Source organism: Lipophrys pholis (genome assembly GCF_963383615.2).
Source record: "Lipophrys pholis genome assembly, chromosome: 22".
NCBI lineage: Eukaryota > Metazoa > Chordata > Actinopteri > Blenniiformes > Blenniidae > Lipophrys > Lipophrys pholis.
Window position 1 is genome coordinate 5,901,235 of NC_137644.1, and position 17,881 is coordinate 5,919,115.

Below are 17,881 nucleotides of genomic sequence, written 5' to 3' on the forward strand. Positions count from 1 at the left end.
TGATTGGTTGATTGATTGATTGATTGATTGATTGATTGATTGATTGGTTGATTGATTGATTGATTGATTGATTGATTGATTGATTGAGTTTAGCACGTCGCGCACGGCTGACCCACTCTTTCCTAATGTTTTGAGCTGCGCCGTGGCCCCGCCCCCTCGGGCCGCCTCAGCCAATCAGCGTGCCGGAGGCTCGAGGAGTGATGTGCCTGTTCATTGAGTCAGCGGCCATGCGCAAAAGCATCCAGAGGAGGGCTGCGCTGTGTAGGCTGGAGTGCACATAAACCTCTCCCGGCGAGACTCACTCTCACTCATACTGCTGACTGGAGATCACTCGTATCACCTGGACTTCATCCTTTTTTAAAAAAAGAAAGAAGGTGTTTTCTTCTTGAAGTGGGATCTACGAGCGGCGCAGACCGCCGGGATTTCTCCCCCCGCCACTGCCGCCTCCTCTCCCGGTCCCTCCTCTCAGGACTGACCGATGAGCAGCAACGATGCGGCGGCTCTGCTGTTAGAAGCCTCTCCTCCCGTGTGCGTTTTCTCAGACCGACAGCCGTTTGTTGTTTCGTTTTGTTTTGTTTTTTCAATCATTCACGCACGACATCCAGAATGAAGCTGAAGCCGAACCAGACGAGGACGTACGACGGCGAGGGCTTCAAGAAAAGAGCGGCATGTCTGTGCTTCAAGAACGAGCGAGAAGAGGAGGTGAGGCTTTCTCACGTTTGACGGCTTTACGTGGAGCGAACTGCGGGCGGTGTGTTGTGACTGTGTGGCCTCGCTTCCCTTCGTCTGGGACTGTGTCGGCTCCCAGTCATTCATGGGATTCACGGATAAAATTAGTCATGTTCTTTAATACCGCGCGCGTGGTTTGGTGTGTTTGGTTCCGTTTCATGGTCGGCTCGATGTTTTTCTTTCTGTCAGCGTGTCGGTGTGAATGGGGCTTTTGGTTCGACTCTCCCTGCCTATGCGCCTTCGGGCCATCCAGTTTAGGCTAGTTTGAGGAGCACGCAGAGAAAAGGGGAAAACGGCGCTGTTGTCAAGCACTCGTCACTTAGCAACGCACCGCCGCCAGCGACGTCCGCCGCCTTTCAGAGTAAAACCTGAAGCCCGAATCCCCCGTTGGAAACAGCTCGGGCTGCAGCGGCAGCGCCCTTACTCTGAAAAAGGTCTCTCATTTCCGCTTTAACGTTCGCTATGGCTGCGTAAAAAGACACCAACATACTCCATTAATCTATTTCTAGATATATCTTATCGTATGTCGCGACCTTCACCTACATTAAGTGCTACAGCAGCGTGGTGGACCGTTCACGGATGTTATGCCGCATCCCGCCGGCCTTGTGCGGGCTGCTGCGTATGGATGAGGACTTAAAGGGACAGGCACCTTGTAAATAATAAAGACAGGGTGACATGTTGTTACTGCGTCTTAAAGATGATTATCCAACACCTTATGTACATCCTAGGGCCAATCTAGCATCTTCCGTCAGTGTTTTTACTCTAAAACGTGTTTTTATACACTTTTTTCAATAACTATACAAACGAAAACATCACACAGTGAACCACATATCCAATATCTGTGGTTAACAAGTAAAACAGTCAACAAATGGATAAAATTTAGAAAGTCAATTAGCCCGAGAGGCTGGACAGTGGAGCAGTGGTTAGCACTCTCACCTCACCACGAGAATGTCGTGGGTTCAAATACTGGCCATTATTTACTTTATTAGTTCATCGAGGTACTCCAGTTTCCTCCCACGGTCCAAAAACATTCATGCGAGTTTAATTGATGACTCTTAATTGCCCCTAGGCGTGAATGTGAGTGTGTGTGCTTGTCTTTCTGTCTTTGTTTGTCCTGTGATGGACCCCGCTAACTGTACACCCTGAGTGGGTTGCCGGGTCCATCACAGGACAGACTAGGACAGAAAGACAACAACACTCACACTTATGGGCACTTAAGAGTTATCAATCAACTTCACATGAATGTTTTTGGACTGTGGGAGAAAACTGGAGCACCGTACACACACAGATGGAACATGCAAACACCTCACAGAAAGGCCAAGTCGGTTTTGAACCCTTGATCTTTCTTGTGAGGCGAGAGTGTTAACCACTGCTCCACCGTGTGACCAGAAAAACGGTAAACAAATGGATAACATTTGGAAAAAAGGATAGTCCCAGTCACTATCAAAAGTATATTTTCCTGTTTTGTCGTGTATTAGTACTTCATACAGTGGGGTCTTAATCGATACCTCACAGTCCTTAGTATATTCACCTTCACACACATGTTTAACACAAGTACACGAAAAGAACAGGTACATAATTAAAAGTACAAGACCCAACTATTTATAATGCAAACTTCAGATCTGTATGTATATTTGAGTAGTATAATTCTGACTGGTCGTCACAGCAACTTGCACGATAGACGAGGCTAGTTTTCTCAATGGATGAAATTTCTACAGCAAATGGGATTTGAACCTTGTCCACCTCAGTCAAGTTACATGCTTAACCCCATGCACCTTGAAGTGCTTTCACAGTATTAATAGAGATTTGTGGGTCACAATAAACTAGAAAGAAAGCTTCACAGGATGAGAGAATCATAATGGCATTAAAGCTGATCTGACAATTAATACATCTTGAGCTGGCAGTTTGTTCTAAACCGCAAAGAAATCTGAATGCTGCTCATTAAGTAATGCATGCTTTCAAATGCACTCGGTGTATAAAGTCAACATTTGAGGAATATTTCTTTCTACCAGATTTGGCTATAATTTGAGCTGACACCTTTAAGGCCAAAGGATGTCGTATATCCATTTAAGTGGATTGATGTGTTGCGATAGAATAGAAATACCTTATTAATTCCCAAGGGAATATATATAATGAGAAAAATACTCAAGCAAAAGATGCATACCTCAGAAATCTACTCTGCGAATGTTGTTGTGCTCTCATACCTCCCACTTTGTCATTTTTAGTCCTGCAAGCCACTGGTCTAGATTCATAAATATTTCACTCAGTTTCAAAGTCTGGGCTTTTTTCCTCCTTATCCCTGCTTGTCTAATTTTAGCCCTTCAATTCGAGCATAGCATAAACAAAGTGTTACACAATATACAGTAGAAACAGCTCAGTCTGGTGTCACTCCACGTCCAGAGGCCTCCAGTGTTTGGCTTCACAACACACACACAGAAATATCTCCTGGCTCACACATTGTGCGCGTTATCCAGTCATGTTTTGGCCTTGTGGTGTGCGCGATCATTGAGACGTTTTAAGAGTTTGTGGTGAAAAAAAAATGACTGCATGTTGTTGTTAGCCACACGTTGCACCTGCCCTGCCGCAGTCTTGCCCGAAGGTTCCTCAGAACTTGTTTGTACACAACTGTTCAGCAGGACAGTGAGAGACTCTTGTGACAACAGAACGGTGTAGGTGTGACCACCAGCCGCAGGTCTTTCAAGCTTTGACATGCATGTCGACTCAGGCAGTCACAATAAGTGCCACAGCTTGTGTGTTACTCGCGTTGAAGGAAATATAGGTTTCACCAAGTGACCTCCGTTGCCAACCCAGTTTCAAACACACATACAATCAGGTCTCGTCACAGTACACCAGGCGGTGGTGAAACAGGAGAGGTGTGTGTTGTTTGTTTTTGAGAGTAAAAGAGAAAGGAGAGCCGTCAGGACAAAGTGGTCTGGGGCAGCAATTAAAATCCCTGAAGGAGGGGAAGAGAACCCGACCGTGCACAAGGACAGCAGTGATCGCTGAGGAGGCCGTCCAAGTGTTTCCTTTATGATGTCAAATCACTCTTTTATAACCATTGATTTGATGTGCACAGAAAAGGTCTATATTTCTTTGCGGGTAACTTGACATAGTTAGTTTCTCACCCCTGCTGTAGTTTTGATTAGTGAGCTATACATGTTCACACCACAAGATGGTGTATTGAGTCACTTAGAGGAGCTGAAATAGTTGGTAAAACAATAGTTAGCACTTGCCTACGACAAAGTCTTTGTGCTCAGATGTATTGCATCCAACCAGTCAACCACTGCAACTAGAAAACAAGAGCTGAAACTGAAAGACTATAGTGACTCAACATTGCCCCTCGATGGTCGACAGAGGCGTTACTTGCATAGTATGAGTTGTTAAACCAAATAGTGTTTTATTAATGTGTGGAGCTGCCTAGCTGTCGGCTGCCACTAGTAGGTGCTAGAGTGCGATTGGAGCAGCAGAAGGTTTGAAGAGCCATCCTCTTGTGGCGCTCGTGAGCGAAGCTTAGACACTTTTAGAGCAATCGATTAGTTTGGATTGAAAATTTTGTTTTCTCCACGAATAAGAGAGTGTCTGCCTGCAGTTTACATCAGCTCTGAGTTTGAGCAACTTTCAGCAAATTTCTTTTACCGGTTTTGTTTGTTCAGAACCCTTATTTTCTCCAGCTGCAGAGAGATGTTGACAAGTTGTAAAAACAAATCAGCACTGTAGTCCTCCATTAGACAAAAGAAACCGGAATTAATGCAGACCAAAAGCAAAGCTAACAATGAGATTAAAGCATCCAATGATCAGAAACACGACTGTATTAACACTTGTGTGGCTCCTGATTCGATCGCTAATGAACATCTGCTTTCAGAGGTGATGCGTCACTGATTGCAGGTTAAAGTTAACCGTTCAGAAGTGCACCACTTCATGCCAAACCCTCACATGTTTATCAGAAGCTTTTTTTTATCAGTATAAACTGTAGCTGACGCCATGAGCACACAAGCTGCGGTGAGTGATTGAGTGTGAAGTCTGACCATGCCGAATTATGTCAGAAGCCGCACCTTGTTTATGAGACTGTAACGCTGATGATGGATACTGAAGGTACCGCAGCTGCCTGTAAATAATGTCACACTGGAGATGGCAAGTGATGCGTCATCGTGAAATGAGGAAAGTAGGCGTTCGGGGTTTGTCTTTGCTGCAGCTTTCCTCCTCAGTTAGTATAATGCAGTGGTCTTTTCCCATTCTTATTGATTCTGCCCCCTTGCACTCGTGTACTGATGCGTCCATGCCTCTCCATCATTCACTCCTCCCGGCCTGTCCTGGCATTTGGATCCTGTTTTATTTGACAGCCTGGGGCATTCCTCCTCAGGGAGAAGGTGGACGTGTTTATGTCCTGCCTGCCGAGCTCGTTTGAGACCACGCCAGAAGACTTTTACTGTCATAGCTTATGTTTTACCACCAATGGTGCTTCATATCTCAGATTAACCGTGTAATCTGAGGTAGTAAATTAAAACGTATTCCCGTGCAACTATGCATCACAGGATTTTTTGGTGAAGCGTTGCTGGCTTATGGTTCATCAGTTTGACCTTCGTCCACAGAGTCTCTCCCGTCCAGAGGAGGTTTGCTGTATGTATAGCTCGTCTCGTTTTTCATATTGGGGGGCCCTGGGAAGTGGCTTGAGTTGCAAAACGGTGAAATGTCACCCTGCAAACTCGTCTGAAGTGTCCCCCCCTCCTTTGACCCTCTCTCCAAATATAAGTGGGTTTTCTCTGTGAGCTGTCAGCTGACTGTTGATCCACCTGTCATGATGGTGTGAGTTATTTTGTTTGGGTCTTTTTTTTTTTTTTTTTTTTTTTCTGCCCTGGTTTAAATGATAGCCTATTGAAAGAGAGGCGCTTACCCCCATATTTATGTTGTACTTCACAAGGTACAGCTAGTAAAAGGAATTTGTGGAAATTAAATTGTAGATGTTTGGTTGTCTCTTTCTTGTTCTATATGACAATGCTTCAAGTCAAAACGTATAATTTTAGTTTCAGAACAGTTTTACGTTTCCACAGCAACTTTCTGAAAACGATGTCCGCCTTCACGGTAATGGCAGGAAATGATGTAGTTCTCCTGTAGGGCCACTTGTGGGTGCTGTTTGTGTCTTTGGCAAGCCAGCAGATGGGGCTAATTGAATAGATAAATGTAAAAAAAAAACAACAATAAAGAACGATTGGCTCAGATGGATTAGTTGTTTTAACAAATCATGTGACGTATTTGACAAACAATTGATGGTAATAGGATATATTTGATGGCTAAAGCAAAGAGAATAAGGGTCAAAATAGCTGAAAATCACTACTTTCAAATCCTTTTCCTAGTTCCTCTGTATGGTTTAGCACGGCCGATTCAAAAGTTCCTGAAAATGACCCATTTATCTAAATCCGTTGTGGTGAAGCAGACGGGACGTCAGGTAGAGTAATAAACATGTTCGATGGAGTTGCTTTGAGACGGCCTTTGTTACTGTTGCTCCTCATCAAAAAAGATCTTGTGTTTCTGCTACTGAGGTCGTTTCCGTTTGAAAGCATCATTATAATCTTCACACCACCGCGCACTTAATAGAACTCACAATGTGTCTGAAAATTGTCAATGACACAGAGACGAGTAGAAGTCAGCAGGGCTGTGTTTTTTTTTATTTTTTTATTTCAATTTCTTCCAGCTGACATTTCCTGAGTCGAGGCTCAGTCTGCACCGCACTACTGCTGCTCCCTTCTATGAAGCCTGTAGCAGGATTCAACTCAGAAGCTGGTGTGAACTAACAAATTCATTAAATACAGTTTGCAACATGTAGATTGAACACTCTACATTCCAAAAATCATTAAAAGACAGCCAAATGTGGGCCATGACGCATCGTGAGGGCCGTAACCAGAAGATAAAAATGGAACAAGCAGGAGGAGATTTCTGCTTCGTCCTCGCTGCCCCGGATGCCGCATGGCTTTTGTTTTGTATACATCTCTCACTGTCGGATTTGCACAAGATGACACCACTGATCTCCCGTTAAGCCGGCTGGCCGCGGTTCAACCCAGGCACACACGCTGTGAGACGTTCGGGGCCGGTTTGACGAACCCGGACAGAAAGAAAACTGTAATAGATTCGACTGAGCCAGAACGCTGAGATCAGCTTGTGGAAATCTAATGAGAATGATTTGTCTCGGATGTGACGTTCAAAAGTCGTGGCTGCACGCGAGAGGAATCGGAAAGGTCGTCTGGTTCAACACAGATGTGAGCTCTAACATGGTTTTCTCACTCTAATGAGGGACGCCAAGGACAGGAGGTCAGGCTGAGTTTTCAAATGAAAATGCAGAATTTTAATTGCGTTCTGACTCTGATTATAGGAAAACGGCGCTCAGAGCCACTGGAACTGCAGCTTTGTGAAAATTGCTCCAAGATGGAACTTTTTTGAAAACACTCCACGGCCGTAGTAAATAGTTGTGCACATATTCTCACCCGGGTTAATAGTTTTTGTGGAAAGGTGGTAAAATACATATATTATAAGTAAATAAATGCATGCAGCCGAAAACATAACCTTCTCGGCCCAACTTTCGTTGGTGGAGGTAACAGCCAGCAGCGCCCATGACTGACCCAACATGAAAACTACAGGGTTTTCAGCATTTCTGTGTAAACGGATGTTGTTTTCAGAACGTTGCAATGTAAACGTGAAACTTTTCTGAAATGATGCATTTTCACTTGAATCGTCACGTAAACGGGACCTTAGATCCAAAACGAGAGCAATTGTTAACATGCTTTTCTTACTTTAATGAGGTTGGTAAAGGACAGAAGGCCAGGCTGAGTTTGTTTTAGTCACAGAGCAGGTCAAAGAGCTCCATCGGCAGGTTGGGAAGTTCAGCTTTGCACATTTCTTCCAGTTTGCACTCTCCCGAGAGGACGTCATGGGAACAGCCTGTGCCGCTAGTGTAAATGTCTCTTCCTCTAACATATGCCGTTCACTGCACACTATATCAGACGCACACCTGTCGCATAGGCTGAACACCTCCCGCGGGTGTTTTATAAACCGCGCACGCATTTAATCCACGTCTTCATTCCTGCCATTCACACCCGCCCTCATAACCCTAACCTATATCGTGTGGGAACACCAGCAGGTGGGGGACTTGGACGAATCGCTGCACGTGAGGAGCCGACACGGCTCGACGTGGAGGCCGCGGCAGGCATGTGCCCGCCGATCGCTTTGGCTTTTGGTCAGCGCAGCCACAATCTCATTAGAGGAGAGGCAGCGTTCAGATTAGGTGACAGACCGACTCCTCTGGCAGATTACCGGAGACGGTGATCAGATGTGTGGCGGAGGTGGATGCCACCATCTGTTGCACAAGCTGCTTAACACACGTTTCTCTCCTTAATGCATGTATGTTTTACACTCGCTGCTCACACTATAAACCCTCTGACATGACTTGTTGGAGAGGAGTCACTTTGATAACTGGATCAGGGGTGTCACACTTTAAAACGTGCATAACGGAACAGCTGCAGGAGGTTGTTGGACATTTCACACCAGAAGGTTTTATTAAAATTGTTTATATGTTGAGATTGTAGTCATTTTCAGTTGTATTTGTTTGGTTTTTGTAAATGTTTCCATTAATTATACGTTGCGCCACAACAACAAAAATCTTTATCATTTGATCTCTGGTAGCTCTTTCTGTATAATCTGTTGTTACCCTAATAGTTTTAGCTTCGTGCAAAACTTAGTTTACCCTCTAAGATAATCCCTCCCTGTCTTCTAAATAATCCATAACTTAATGTTCTTGTGACCGGTCACTTTCTCGGATGTTGCAGTTTTGGTGATCATTATCACACAAAGTGATAATGTTTACAGCAGGTGTGTGTTTGGATTCTGCCAGGAACCGCACACACAGGTACATCTGATCCATGCATATCAGTGTACATTGCAGCTGTAGTGTAATTCGAACCTCCGTAGGCAGCGTGAGCAGAACTTCAGTGGCTCACGCTGGGCCTGCGTGCATCATGTCGCGGAGGTCATATTTGTTGTGTTGGGAGCACGTGGACCTCGATGGTAACAGAATTACTGGAAATAACAATGATACTTGAAACCTCATATAGAGAAGAAGCCCTGAGGGGCGGCATGTTCTCTCTGCTGGTGATTCAAACTTGCCAGTGGGTGAATGGGAGTGTCTGATGATTTCAAGTGAAAACAGAGAAATTGTGTTGGTCCATTACACGACGGTGTTGCTCGGAGCCGCTGAAACGTTTTCCAGAACGGATGCCAAGGGAGATGTTTGCTAAAACGTTCCGACTTCATCGTCATGTAGACAAGTGAAAACAAGACTTCTGGTCCTGGTCCCCACGGTGGTAGTCACTCGTCGTAGTGTAGATGGACAAACAAGAATAATGTTTCCTCCGTTGTGTCATGACTCCCAGTCCAGATTCTCCTGGACTTGGTAGTTTTATAATTGACAGTCACTGTAGTAACAATCCAACCTGGTGGTCTGTCCACTAGAATGTGTGTGTGGTTTCATTACAAAAATAAACAGCAGTGCCATCGTGTGGCCTGGCATGCTAACTACATTGTTTCTGTGTAAACCGACATTTTCAAAACGTTGCTGTGTGAAAATGTATGAAGCTTTTCTCGACCAAAAATGCAAAAATGATGCGTTTTCACTTGAAACTTCGTCGTGTAAACGGGGCCTGTGATGGATCGGTGACTTCTCCTGGCTTTACTCTCCTGGCTTTACTCTCCCGCCTCCACGAAACTCAGACATTACCCATTGTACATCTTTAGAAGGAGTTTTCTCAAACTGCAGTTTTCATTTTTGGCACAAATCTAACTTGAGCGAAAAGGGTGAGGTAAGCTTTTGGCAGATTTTGTGCTCTGCAAGCAAAAGAATAAATAGAAGAGGCACCATCGATCATCACGGTCCACTTATGTCAGGTCTTCAGTTTTATGTCAAAACCACAAACTTCAGTTTCTGGGGGATATGTGTCAGTTTGACCCCATCTAAATGAATTAAAGGGGAGAAATGTCATCCTTGAGATGAAGGAAACTCCTCCTCATCAGCTCTGTCTCCTCTGACAGGTTCTGCTGGTCAGCAGCAGTCGGCACCCGGACCAGTGGATCGTCCCCGGAGGAGGGATGGAGCCCGAGGAGGAGCCGTGCGGCGCCGCGGTACGGGAAGTGTTTGAGGAGGTGAGTTCTTCTTCCCGGGGGAACTAAACTGAACGCGGCACGTTTGGTCAAAATGAAGCTGGCACAGTGTTTGACTCTGTTTCTGCAGGATTCTCTGGATCCTCTCTTGAGGCTAGTTCATAGAAGTACACAGGCGTCCAGTTGGAGTTTTATTTTAAACCAAGACACTGTGTGTCTGTGTCACTAAAGAGAACACTGGTCCGGTGGGGGACAAAGGTGGAAACGTAGACCTGTGACCCGTCATTTTATTCTAGCGATGAGAAATGCTTTCAGTTATTTCAATCTCTTTGCCGGTCTTCATTTCCATCAGCATTTGAGTATCTGAGCGTTTTGCTCGGGGTGAGCTGGTTTCTGAAGCTCTCTGGTGTCGTCGGCATGTCCGAGGTCCCCGCTGGTGGAGAATCTTGTGTTCTCGGGCCACGTCAGCGGTCTAAACTTGGCTGCTCGCTGGATTCCTGTGCATTCACAGACCTTCCTGCTGGACCCGGCAGCCTGACAGGGTGACACTTGCAAACTCTGCTGAGAAGGAGGAAAAGCACAGATGTCATGTGTCTCAGATGGCTACCTGACTCCTGACTTAATAGCACAAGTGTTATACATAATTACGTTTACGTAATAACACTCACTCAGGGTTCAGGCCAGGTTTTTTTTTCCAGGCGACAAGATGTAAATGATAGTTAAAGGCGACTCATTATATAATCTAAAACTCTATTTTAAGGACTTTACATCATGATTCTGTCCAAGAAAAAGTTTCCTCTGAAAGAGAACAGATTGCACAAGCTGTCAGGACAGAATAGAAACTCAGAAATATCTCTGATCTGGTGCAGGATAGTAAATTATCTATATGTTTGGTCACTGAAACTTTATTGACAGTTTCCTCAGTTTTACTGTACAAAACGTTCAAGTTTAAACGTTGCTCGCTGCTTGATTGGTTTCTAAACAGACTGAGAGGAATGTTATTCACGGGACACCAACACTTCTTTTCTTCTCCTGTGTTCCAGGCTGGAGTGAAGGGCAAGTTGGGACGTCTGCTCGGTGTTTTTGAGGTGAGACTCACTGAAGCCATTCGACAGGAATATAGTGCATAAACGTTTCCTTTTTTTAAGTTAAAATAATTTAATTTCGAGAAGATCTTCCAGTAAACTTGATTACGGTGGGTTCATCACCAAGACTAAAAAATAAAGGGAAGACAATTATTCTCAGTAAAAGTAGCTGCAGTTACACGTTTTGTCCACTGGGGGTCGCACTGATCATGGCTTGCATGATGTAAGTGACGCAGCAGTGAAAGCCTGCTGCCTTATTTCCTCTGAAATAACACAATTTAAAAAAAGAAACGGTTCGTTTAACGAAGCAACAGACTTTTACCTCCTTTATTCTCAAGCAGACATGCAAGATATTTAGTAAAAATCTTTAAGTTGAGTTCAACATTTTCAGGATGTATTGATCCAATGCAAAATCTGATCATACGCCGTGTGGACTAAAGAATAAATTAGACACTGCTGATCGTGTTGTGCTGACTCATCATTGCTTTCACTTCACTCAATATGCCCTCTCTTCTCTCTTTTAGCAAAACCAGGATCGGAAGAACCGAACGTATGTGTATGTGCTGACTGTCACAGAAACGCTGGAGGCCTGGGAGGACTCCGTCAACATCGGTACGGCTCCCTCTCACCTTCTCACTCTCTCACCTTCTCACCCTCTCATGAGCATCCGCTGCGTATTTCTCCTTGTTCTGCTGAATGTCGCCGGTTCGCCTCGTACACTTCTACTCTACACTGCATCTCCTTATTTATGTGCAGGCCGGTAAACTGCTCCAAGATGAAACGGGGCTATGCAGCGACAACAGGTGCCTATAAATCCAAGCTGCAGTAGATTACAGCTGTCAGTACTGTGGCTGCGGTCTTTGCCTCCAAGCATTTCTGGCTTTTATCGCTGTAAACGAGGCGTTTTAACCTGAAACGTTGTCGTTGATCGATGTGCATGCGTTTAACATACATTAGAAATAACAGTCATACAATAATTTGGACTGATTCCTGGTTCAGATGAGATCATAATCGGCCTGATCTCGGTGTGAATCCATAGATGTTTGTGTCGTTCAGGAGCGAGAGCCACATGTGATCCACTTTCTTCACCCTCCGTCTCCTCCGGTTGAATCAGGAGTCGCATCCTGTGTAAAGCTTGTGTCAAATGAAAACACGAGGATTGCAGGAGCTCCTGAAACACAAATGTCCATGAGTGGCGAAGCCCCCTTTCGCTCAAACCTGTGCTCTGCCTCCCTCTGCAGGCCGGAAGCGGGAGTGGTTCACTGTGGACGAGGCCATCAAAGTGCTGCAGAGCCACAAGCCCGTCCACGCCGAGTACCTGCGGAGGCTCCAGCTCAGCTGCTCCCCCACCAACGGCAACTCCATCCTCCCGAGCCCTCCGCCCAACGACAACTACCCCCACTACAGCGCCACCGCCACGACCACGCCCTCGCCGGGCGGCATGCTGGGCTCCTCCCGCAGATAGGACTGCACCCCGAGCCCCCCCTCTACCGTCCACGCTGTTGGCGGCTCACTGGAAGTCTGTACAGTCTCCTGCATGAATCTCAAGACTCTGCTGAGCCGTGGCTCTCGTATGTAAAAAGTTGTAATCTTTAGCTGCAGGACAGACCAAAGCCATCGCCAGGACGGTGTTCAGAGACTGAGCGGGAGGAGCAGGCGGAGCTCAAACTGCTGATCCCACACACTTTTTCTTTTTGCTGGCAAACACCAGACTGAATCAGTCTGGGAGGAGGAAGCTGCAGACGCAGTGAAAGAACGCCTTACAGAAACTCTGAATGTTTTATTTCACTTTCACTCACTCCGCCTGTGCGGCAGCGGTGGACTCGGCCAGCGGCTCGTCGACTCGGCAACGCGCCAGTGCGACGAATGTTTTCACACTTCAGTTCAATCCATTGCTTTTCCTTAATGCCTAAACACTGACGTGTTCCCAGAATCTGTGTTGTTGCAAGTTTTAAAATAAAGCGGGAATTTCTTTACACAATATGATTATTACCTCCTTATATCTCTCCAAAGTGACGAATGTCACATCACAGTGGAGGGAAACATTAACCGACCCTAAAGCTGCGATAACTTTTCCCACTGAAAGTATTTAACGGTGCAAAGTTCAGCTTTGCTTTCTGGTGTTCTGTTGAGATTGTGCCGGGCTCTACTCCGCTCCTCTCTCGTTATTTTACAGGATTTGGATTCACGGCTTCAGCTCCATTAATGTCGGAGGGTCTTGTCATTTACTTGTGATGACTTAAGTTTCACTCTTAAGTGAGATTCACAACTCTGGTCATCACAATGCACCAACTCCAGTGTCGGTGACGTTAGTCTTCAGTCACAGATTCTTAAAAAAAAAGAATGTAAATGTCCCGTAAAATAAAACATGCTTCAATATACGATCAAATGAGGACTGAAATCCAAAGAAAAGCGCAGATCTTCGTCATATTTCATGAACTGTTGTGACTGAAAACGGCCTCCCCGCTGCGACCGCCGAGTGACGCCCAGGAAAACCACGCAGAGATTTGTAAATAGCTTCGAAGAGAAACGTCGTGTTTTTAACCTGAATGAACCTGTACATTCTCTCTTTAATATTTTCTATGTTTTTTAAACGGTGTACATGTGGCAGGCGTGTTTTAAGAGAAGAAACTCTGCGCGGGGTGTTTTTGTTTTGGGAGTGACGACGCGCCGCGGGGGTCGAGGGTGCTTCGGTCTGATGGAGGCGACCCGCGGTCGCGTTTCGGATTCGACAGGACTGACAGCGCAGAATGAACGTAGGAGAGTCGCTACCCTGAAACCTTAAACTGAAGGCTGACGAGAAAAACAGTTTGGGAAAAAGTTATTTTCTTTTTTAAAAACTAAATATATATATATATATATATATATACAGCATTTTGTTAACACACTTGTGTTTGTTATGGCTAACCGGGGACACAAGTATTGAGAAATCTGAAAAGAAAAAAAATTAAAAGTTGTTTTCTAAATACAAATATTAAAGCATTTTGGAAACTCATGAAGTTTTAGAAAGAGTAGTAAAGATAAGTGTCATGTTTTTTGAAAGTATTAAAAGTTTAGTTTCTTACACTCAGTTTATTCTAACGGGTTTATTGGAATTAAAAGACACGTGACATTGGTATCGTTTAAAAAAAACAATTCAGCTATAAACTGTTTGGCCTTTGGCCTTGTTTGACAGGTGTGTGTGTGTGAATGTGAGTGTGTGTGAGTGTGTGTGAGTGTGTGTGAGTGAGTTACATGTCAATACAATGTGCCAAATCTTTAAAAAAAAACAAAAAACATGCAGATGAGAAATGTATGCAGATTTAAATGTCCACAACTTTGTGAAAAACGATTGTAAACATTGTCAATGAGGAAAATGGTTTGTTTGTTTTTTGTTTGTTTTTTTTGTTTGTTTTTTCACGTATACTCTCTACCACAACATAGTAAAACTTTAAAGTTTGAATTTAAAGGTTATTATGACTCCATTTCACCGGTCTGGACCACTCGAGATGATGAAATTGGGCCCTGAACTAAAATGTGTTGAACACCTCTGCTGTAGAACATCTTCCTTTGGTTTCCTTTACCAGACTGTGAACGTTTCACTCTCCATGTTAGGAACCACTGATGAGTGACGGCATGAGGTCTGTGGGAAGAAAATTAAAAATATTCCTCCTTCGTCCTGTAACAGTGTTTGATACACCTTTTTTTTTTTTTCAATCAATTCACCAATAATCATCTCGTGTCCTGCACAACACTGTTTAATGTGACGGGGATTTGAACAACTGGATGTAGAGAGATTGTTTTTGAGAAAAGATTGCATTAAAGGAGGGAAAACCTGATCTGAACTGAGTGTTTATTTGTCTGGATTATCGAATGTGTACGAGACTAAAGCTTCTGGCCGTGTAGATTTGACCAAACTCACAAATCTGTTACAGATTTAAAGAGTTTTAAAGCACAATAATGATAAAAAGAAGAATGAACTGTTGATTTTTGCAATAACTATATATAAAACTCAATTTGTGGATCAATTAAAATATGATGAACCAATATTCACCAGTGTGTCTCAAGAAAAAAGGTTTAAAAAAAAAGAAGAAATAATTAAAAAAAGAAAAGTCTTGAAGGGACAGGTACGACTGCAGCTGCACTCACCGGTGCCATTTTGGTTTTAACTTTTATACATATGGTCAAATTTCTTCTTAAAAGGAACAGTGCATGTTTAATAAGCTCATGGCCATTATTTCTATCTTTAAGAGGAGATAAATCACACGGTTCTGTAAATCCTGCACAAAGCAGCACTCCTCTCAGGGTGGAGCAGAACTATTCAATCTTTTAATATCCTAAGCATCTTGCATTTGGAAGAAACGCAGCAGTTTCCAGATATATTCACTGACACGATCGCAAGACGACGGGTATTCATTAATGTTAAGAAAACCTAATACCCAGCGGCTTGGTGTGCTCACTGTCTATTTGGAGAAGTATGCAGATGATCCAAGTCCCTTTCACGTCTTTCTTTGTTGGAATTACCAAAACCTTTATTGGGCCGGGACGGTTTGTGCGGCAGCAGATGTTGGGAGAGCAAAAGATTCACGCTGGGAAACGATTCAAGACGACAACCCGTCTAATCTCATCAGTTCCCGTAATGTGTGGAAGTGTCTATCTGAGAGCTTTGATCGCTGATATAAGTCATATTTTCTGCTGTTGGAAGTGACAACCCACTACTCTTAAGGATTTTTTAAAATAAAATTTCTACTTTTTTTGAATTTTTTTCCAATTTGCTTGATGGTTTGCCTGCATTGGCGCCTCCTGCGGGACGGTTTTTGATCCATGGGCCTTTTGTTTCTAACTCCTGCCTTAACCCTTTATAGCACTCATCTTAAAGTACTTAGAAATCATAATATGTAATCCCAGTACAGCATGTATAGTGGGAGGGATTTCCTCTCTCACGGTTCCTTGAGATGACTGTGTTACAAATAGAATTGAATTGAATTTCAAGATATTAAAAATGAAAAGCGACCTTTCACTGCCATGGGCATGATAAAGCAGCATGTAGAAGAGGTGAGCTCATCGCACAGATGATGATTCCAGTTAATGATTGACCACATGCAAACATGCTGCTGTCGAATCTCTGCTGACAAACAAACTCTCTGTGCACATTGTGGTTTCATTGGTTAATGTGTCACTACAATCAACAGAGGATATCGCAAAGGCGAGGGCGAATCGAGCACAATGTTTCCTGGTGGGATCTTTAACTCCAGTATGACTGGTGATACTGTGAACGTGTTTTATCAATATTTAAAACTAGATATTTTGGAGTGAGGGTGGATTGTCTTTGCCAAATCAACAAGAATATGATCCAAAGTTTGGATGAGAAAGACAACAATAAATAAACAAGGGAAGTGTATGAGAAATAGAAGAGGAATTTGGATTTCAAAAACAAGATTTGTTTTTCAGATATTTACAAATTCGGGATTAGATTATGAAAGAGACGACAATTGATTCTAAAATTGAATTGAATGGCATCATCCAAGTTATAGTGGATGCGTATAATCAGGGTCAATCTCGGGTCATCTCAGCTTTTTATAAAGCTTTCGAGGAGAATAGAGAGAACTCAACACTTTACCTTAAAAATAAATGGGAAGCAGAGTTAAAGATCGACATTTCAGACGACGATTGGTGCAAAATGTGCCCGACACAATGTTCTACCAGCAGCTCTCAGATATGGAGGGAGTTTATAACACCCCAGATTAAGAACAGACAGTTAAAAACCAAATAACCATGCTGGGGACTGCGTGGCGTTCTGAAATAAAACCGTTTTGGAATATTGTAACTACAACTGTTAATATTACAGTATATTGTCCTACGACATACCAAACAACTGTGTGTTCATGTATCTGGGAAAACTTGACGAATCTGTGCGGAAAGAAGACAAATATCTGTTTAAAATTGTACTTATTGCCATTAAAAAGGCCATAACCAGGAACCGGCACAAAGTGGAAACACGCAACACGCAATGGAAAACATGCATACTGGAGATCCCCTATTGTAGTTTTGTTTAGCACTGTGTGTGATTGTTAAAATAATTGTAATTAAATTAAATTAAAAAAAACTAAAACAAGATATCGTTATTGATAGATGACAATGTGATGGGATTCCATAGTGGTAAACCACAAATACAATACAAATCAATACAATACTTTTTATTGTCATGATCGAGAAATTCATCAAAAATCTAAAACACTGCAAAATACCACAACAGAACTTAAACTCGAGTACATTTCAAATAGTGAACATGAAGGTTAAAGTGCAGACAAAATCAAACTAATAAAACAAAGCTACGAAGTCTATATAGAAGAACTATTGCCCACAAAATGCATCTGTCAAACACATGAAAGCTATGACACCAGAGATGGAAAGAACATCTGCTTTAAAATCATTAAACCACACATTTGAAGTGAAACAGGCTTCAGTCTTGAATCAAAACAAAGTATGCGTTTCAAGTAAACTCAGCGTTTTTAAGACATACATCCTCCATACATCAACACACACTCACAGAGACAACCACACACACACACACACACACACACACACACACAATCATTCACAGAGAGAAACAATTAACTGAGACAACAAAAGCAACTTAAATTTAAACTAATCATATTTTATTGTTTCCCTTGAGGAAATCCTTTATATCCCCACATTTACCCATGTGATCCTTGAATTGAACGATGATTAGAGTTATGTCCTCCTCATAGAAGGAGTGATCTCTGTGGTTTGACCCCTGGTTCCCCCCTCATGTCCTAGAAAGACTCCGGACCGTCCCTGGTGATGTGTCGTTCGCTTCACATCAAAACAACCGGATTTTAACAAATTGTTTTTCTTAGCAGAGGAACAGAAAGTGAAGCTGTGTGTTTAAACTCCCCCCACGCTTGGGTAAACTGCGTAGTTTC

The 17,881-nt window shown here is 43.4% G+C and overlaps 1 protein-coding gene across 1 annotated transcript; it reads left to right on the plus strand.

The window, feature by feature from the left end:
- The first annotated feature begins 249 nt into the window (after window positions 1-249).
- On the plus strand, window positions 250-13,341 carry nudt4b (nudix (nucleoside diphosphate linked moiety X)-type motif 4b). The gene is made up of 5 exons (XM_080492431.1): window positions 250-702; window positions 9,802-9,912; window positions 10,914-10,958; window positions 11,480-11,567; window positions 12,197-13,341. The coding sequence occupies exons 1-5, from the start codon at window positions 607-609 to the stop codon at window positions 12,418-12,420; spliced, it is 564 nt and encodes a 187-aa protein (XP_080348557.1). The 5' UTR covers window positions 250-606; the 3' UTR covers window positions 12,421-13,341.
- The last annotated feature ends 4,540 nt before the right edge of the window (window positions 13,342-17,881 follow it).

Excerpts from the sequence above, each read along its gene's own strand:
- nudt4b (XM_080492431.1), top strand. The coding sequence starts at position 607 with ATGAAGCTGAAGCCGAACCAGACGAGGACGTACGACGGCGAGGGCTTC. Across the intron at positions 9,913-10,913 it reads TACGGGAAGTGTTTGAGGAG|GCTGGAGTGAAGGGCAAGTT; the intron begins GTGAGTTCTTCT and ends CCTGTGTTCCAG. Across the intron at positions 10,959-11,479 it reads GTCTGCTCGGTGTTTTTGAG|CAAAACCAGGATCGGAAGAA; the intron begins GTGAGACTCACT and ends TCTCTCTTTTAG.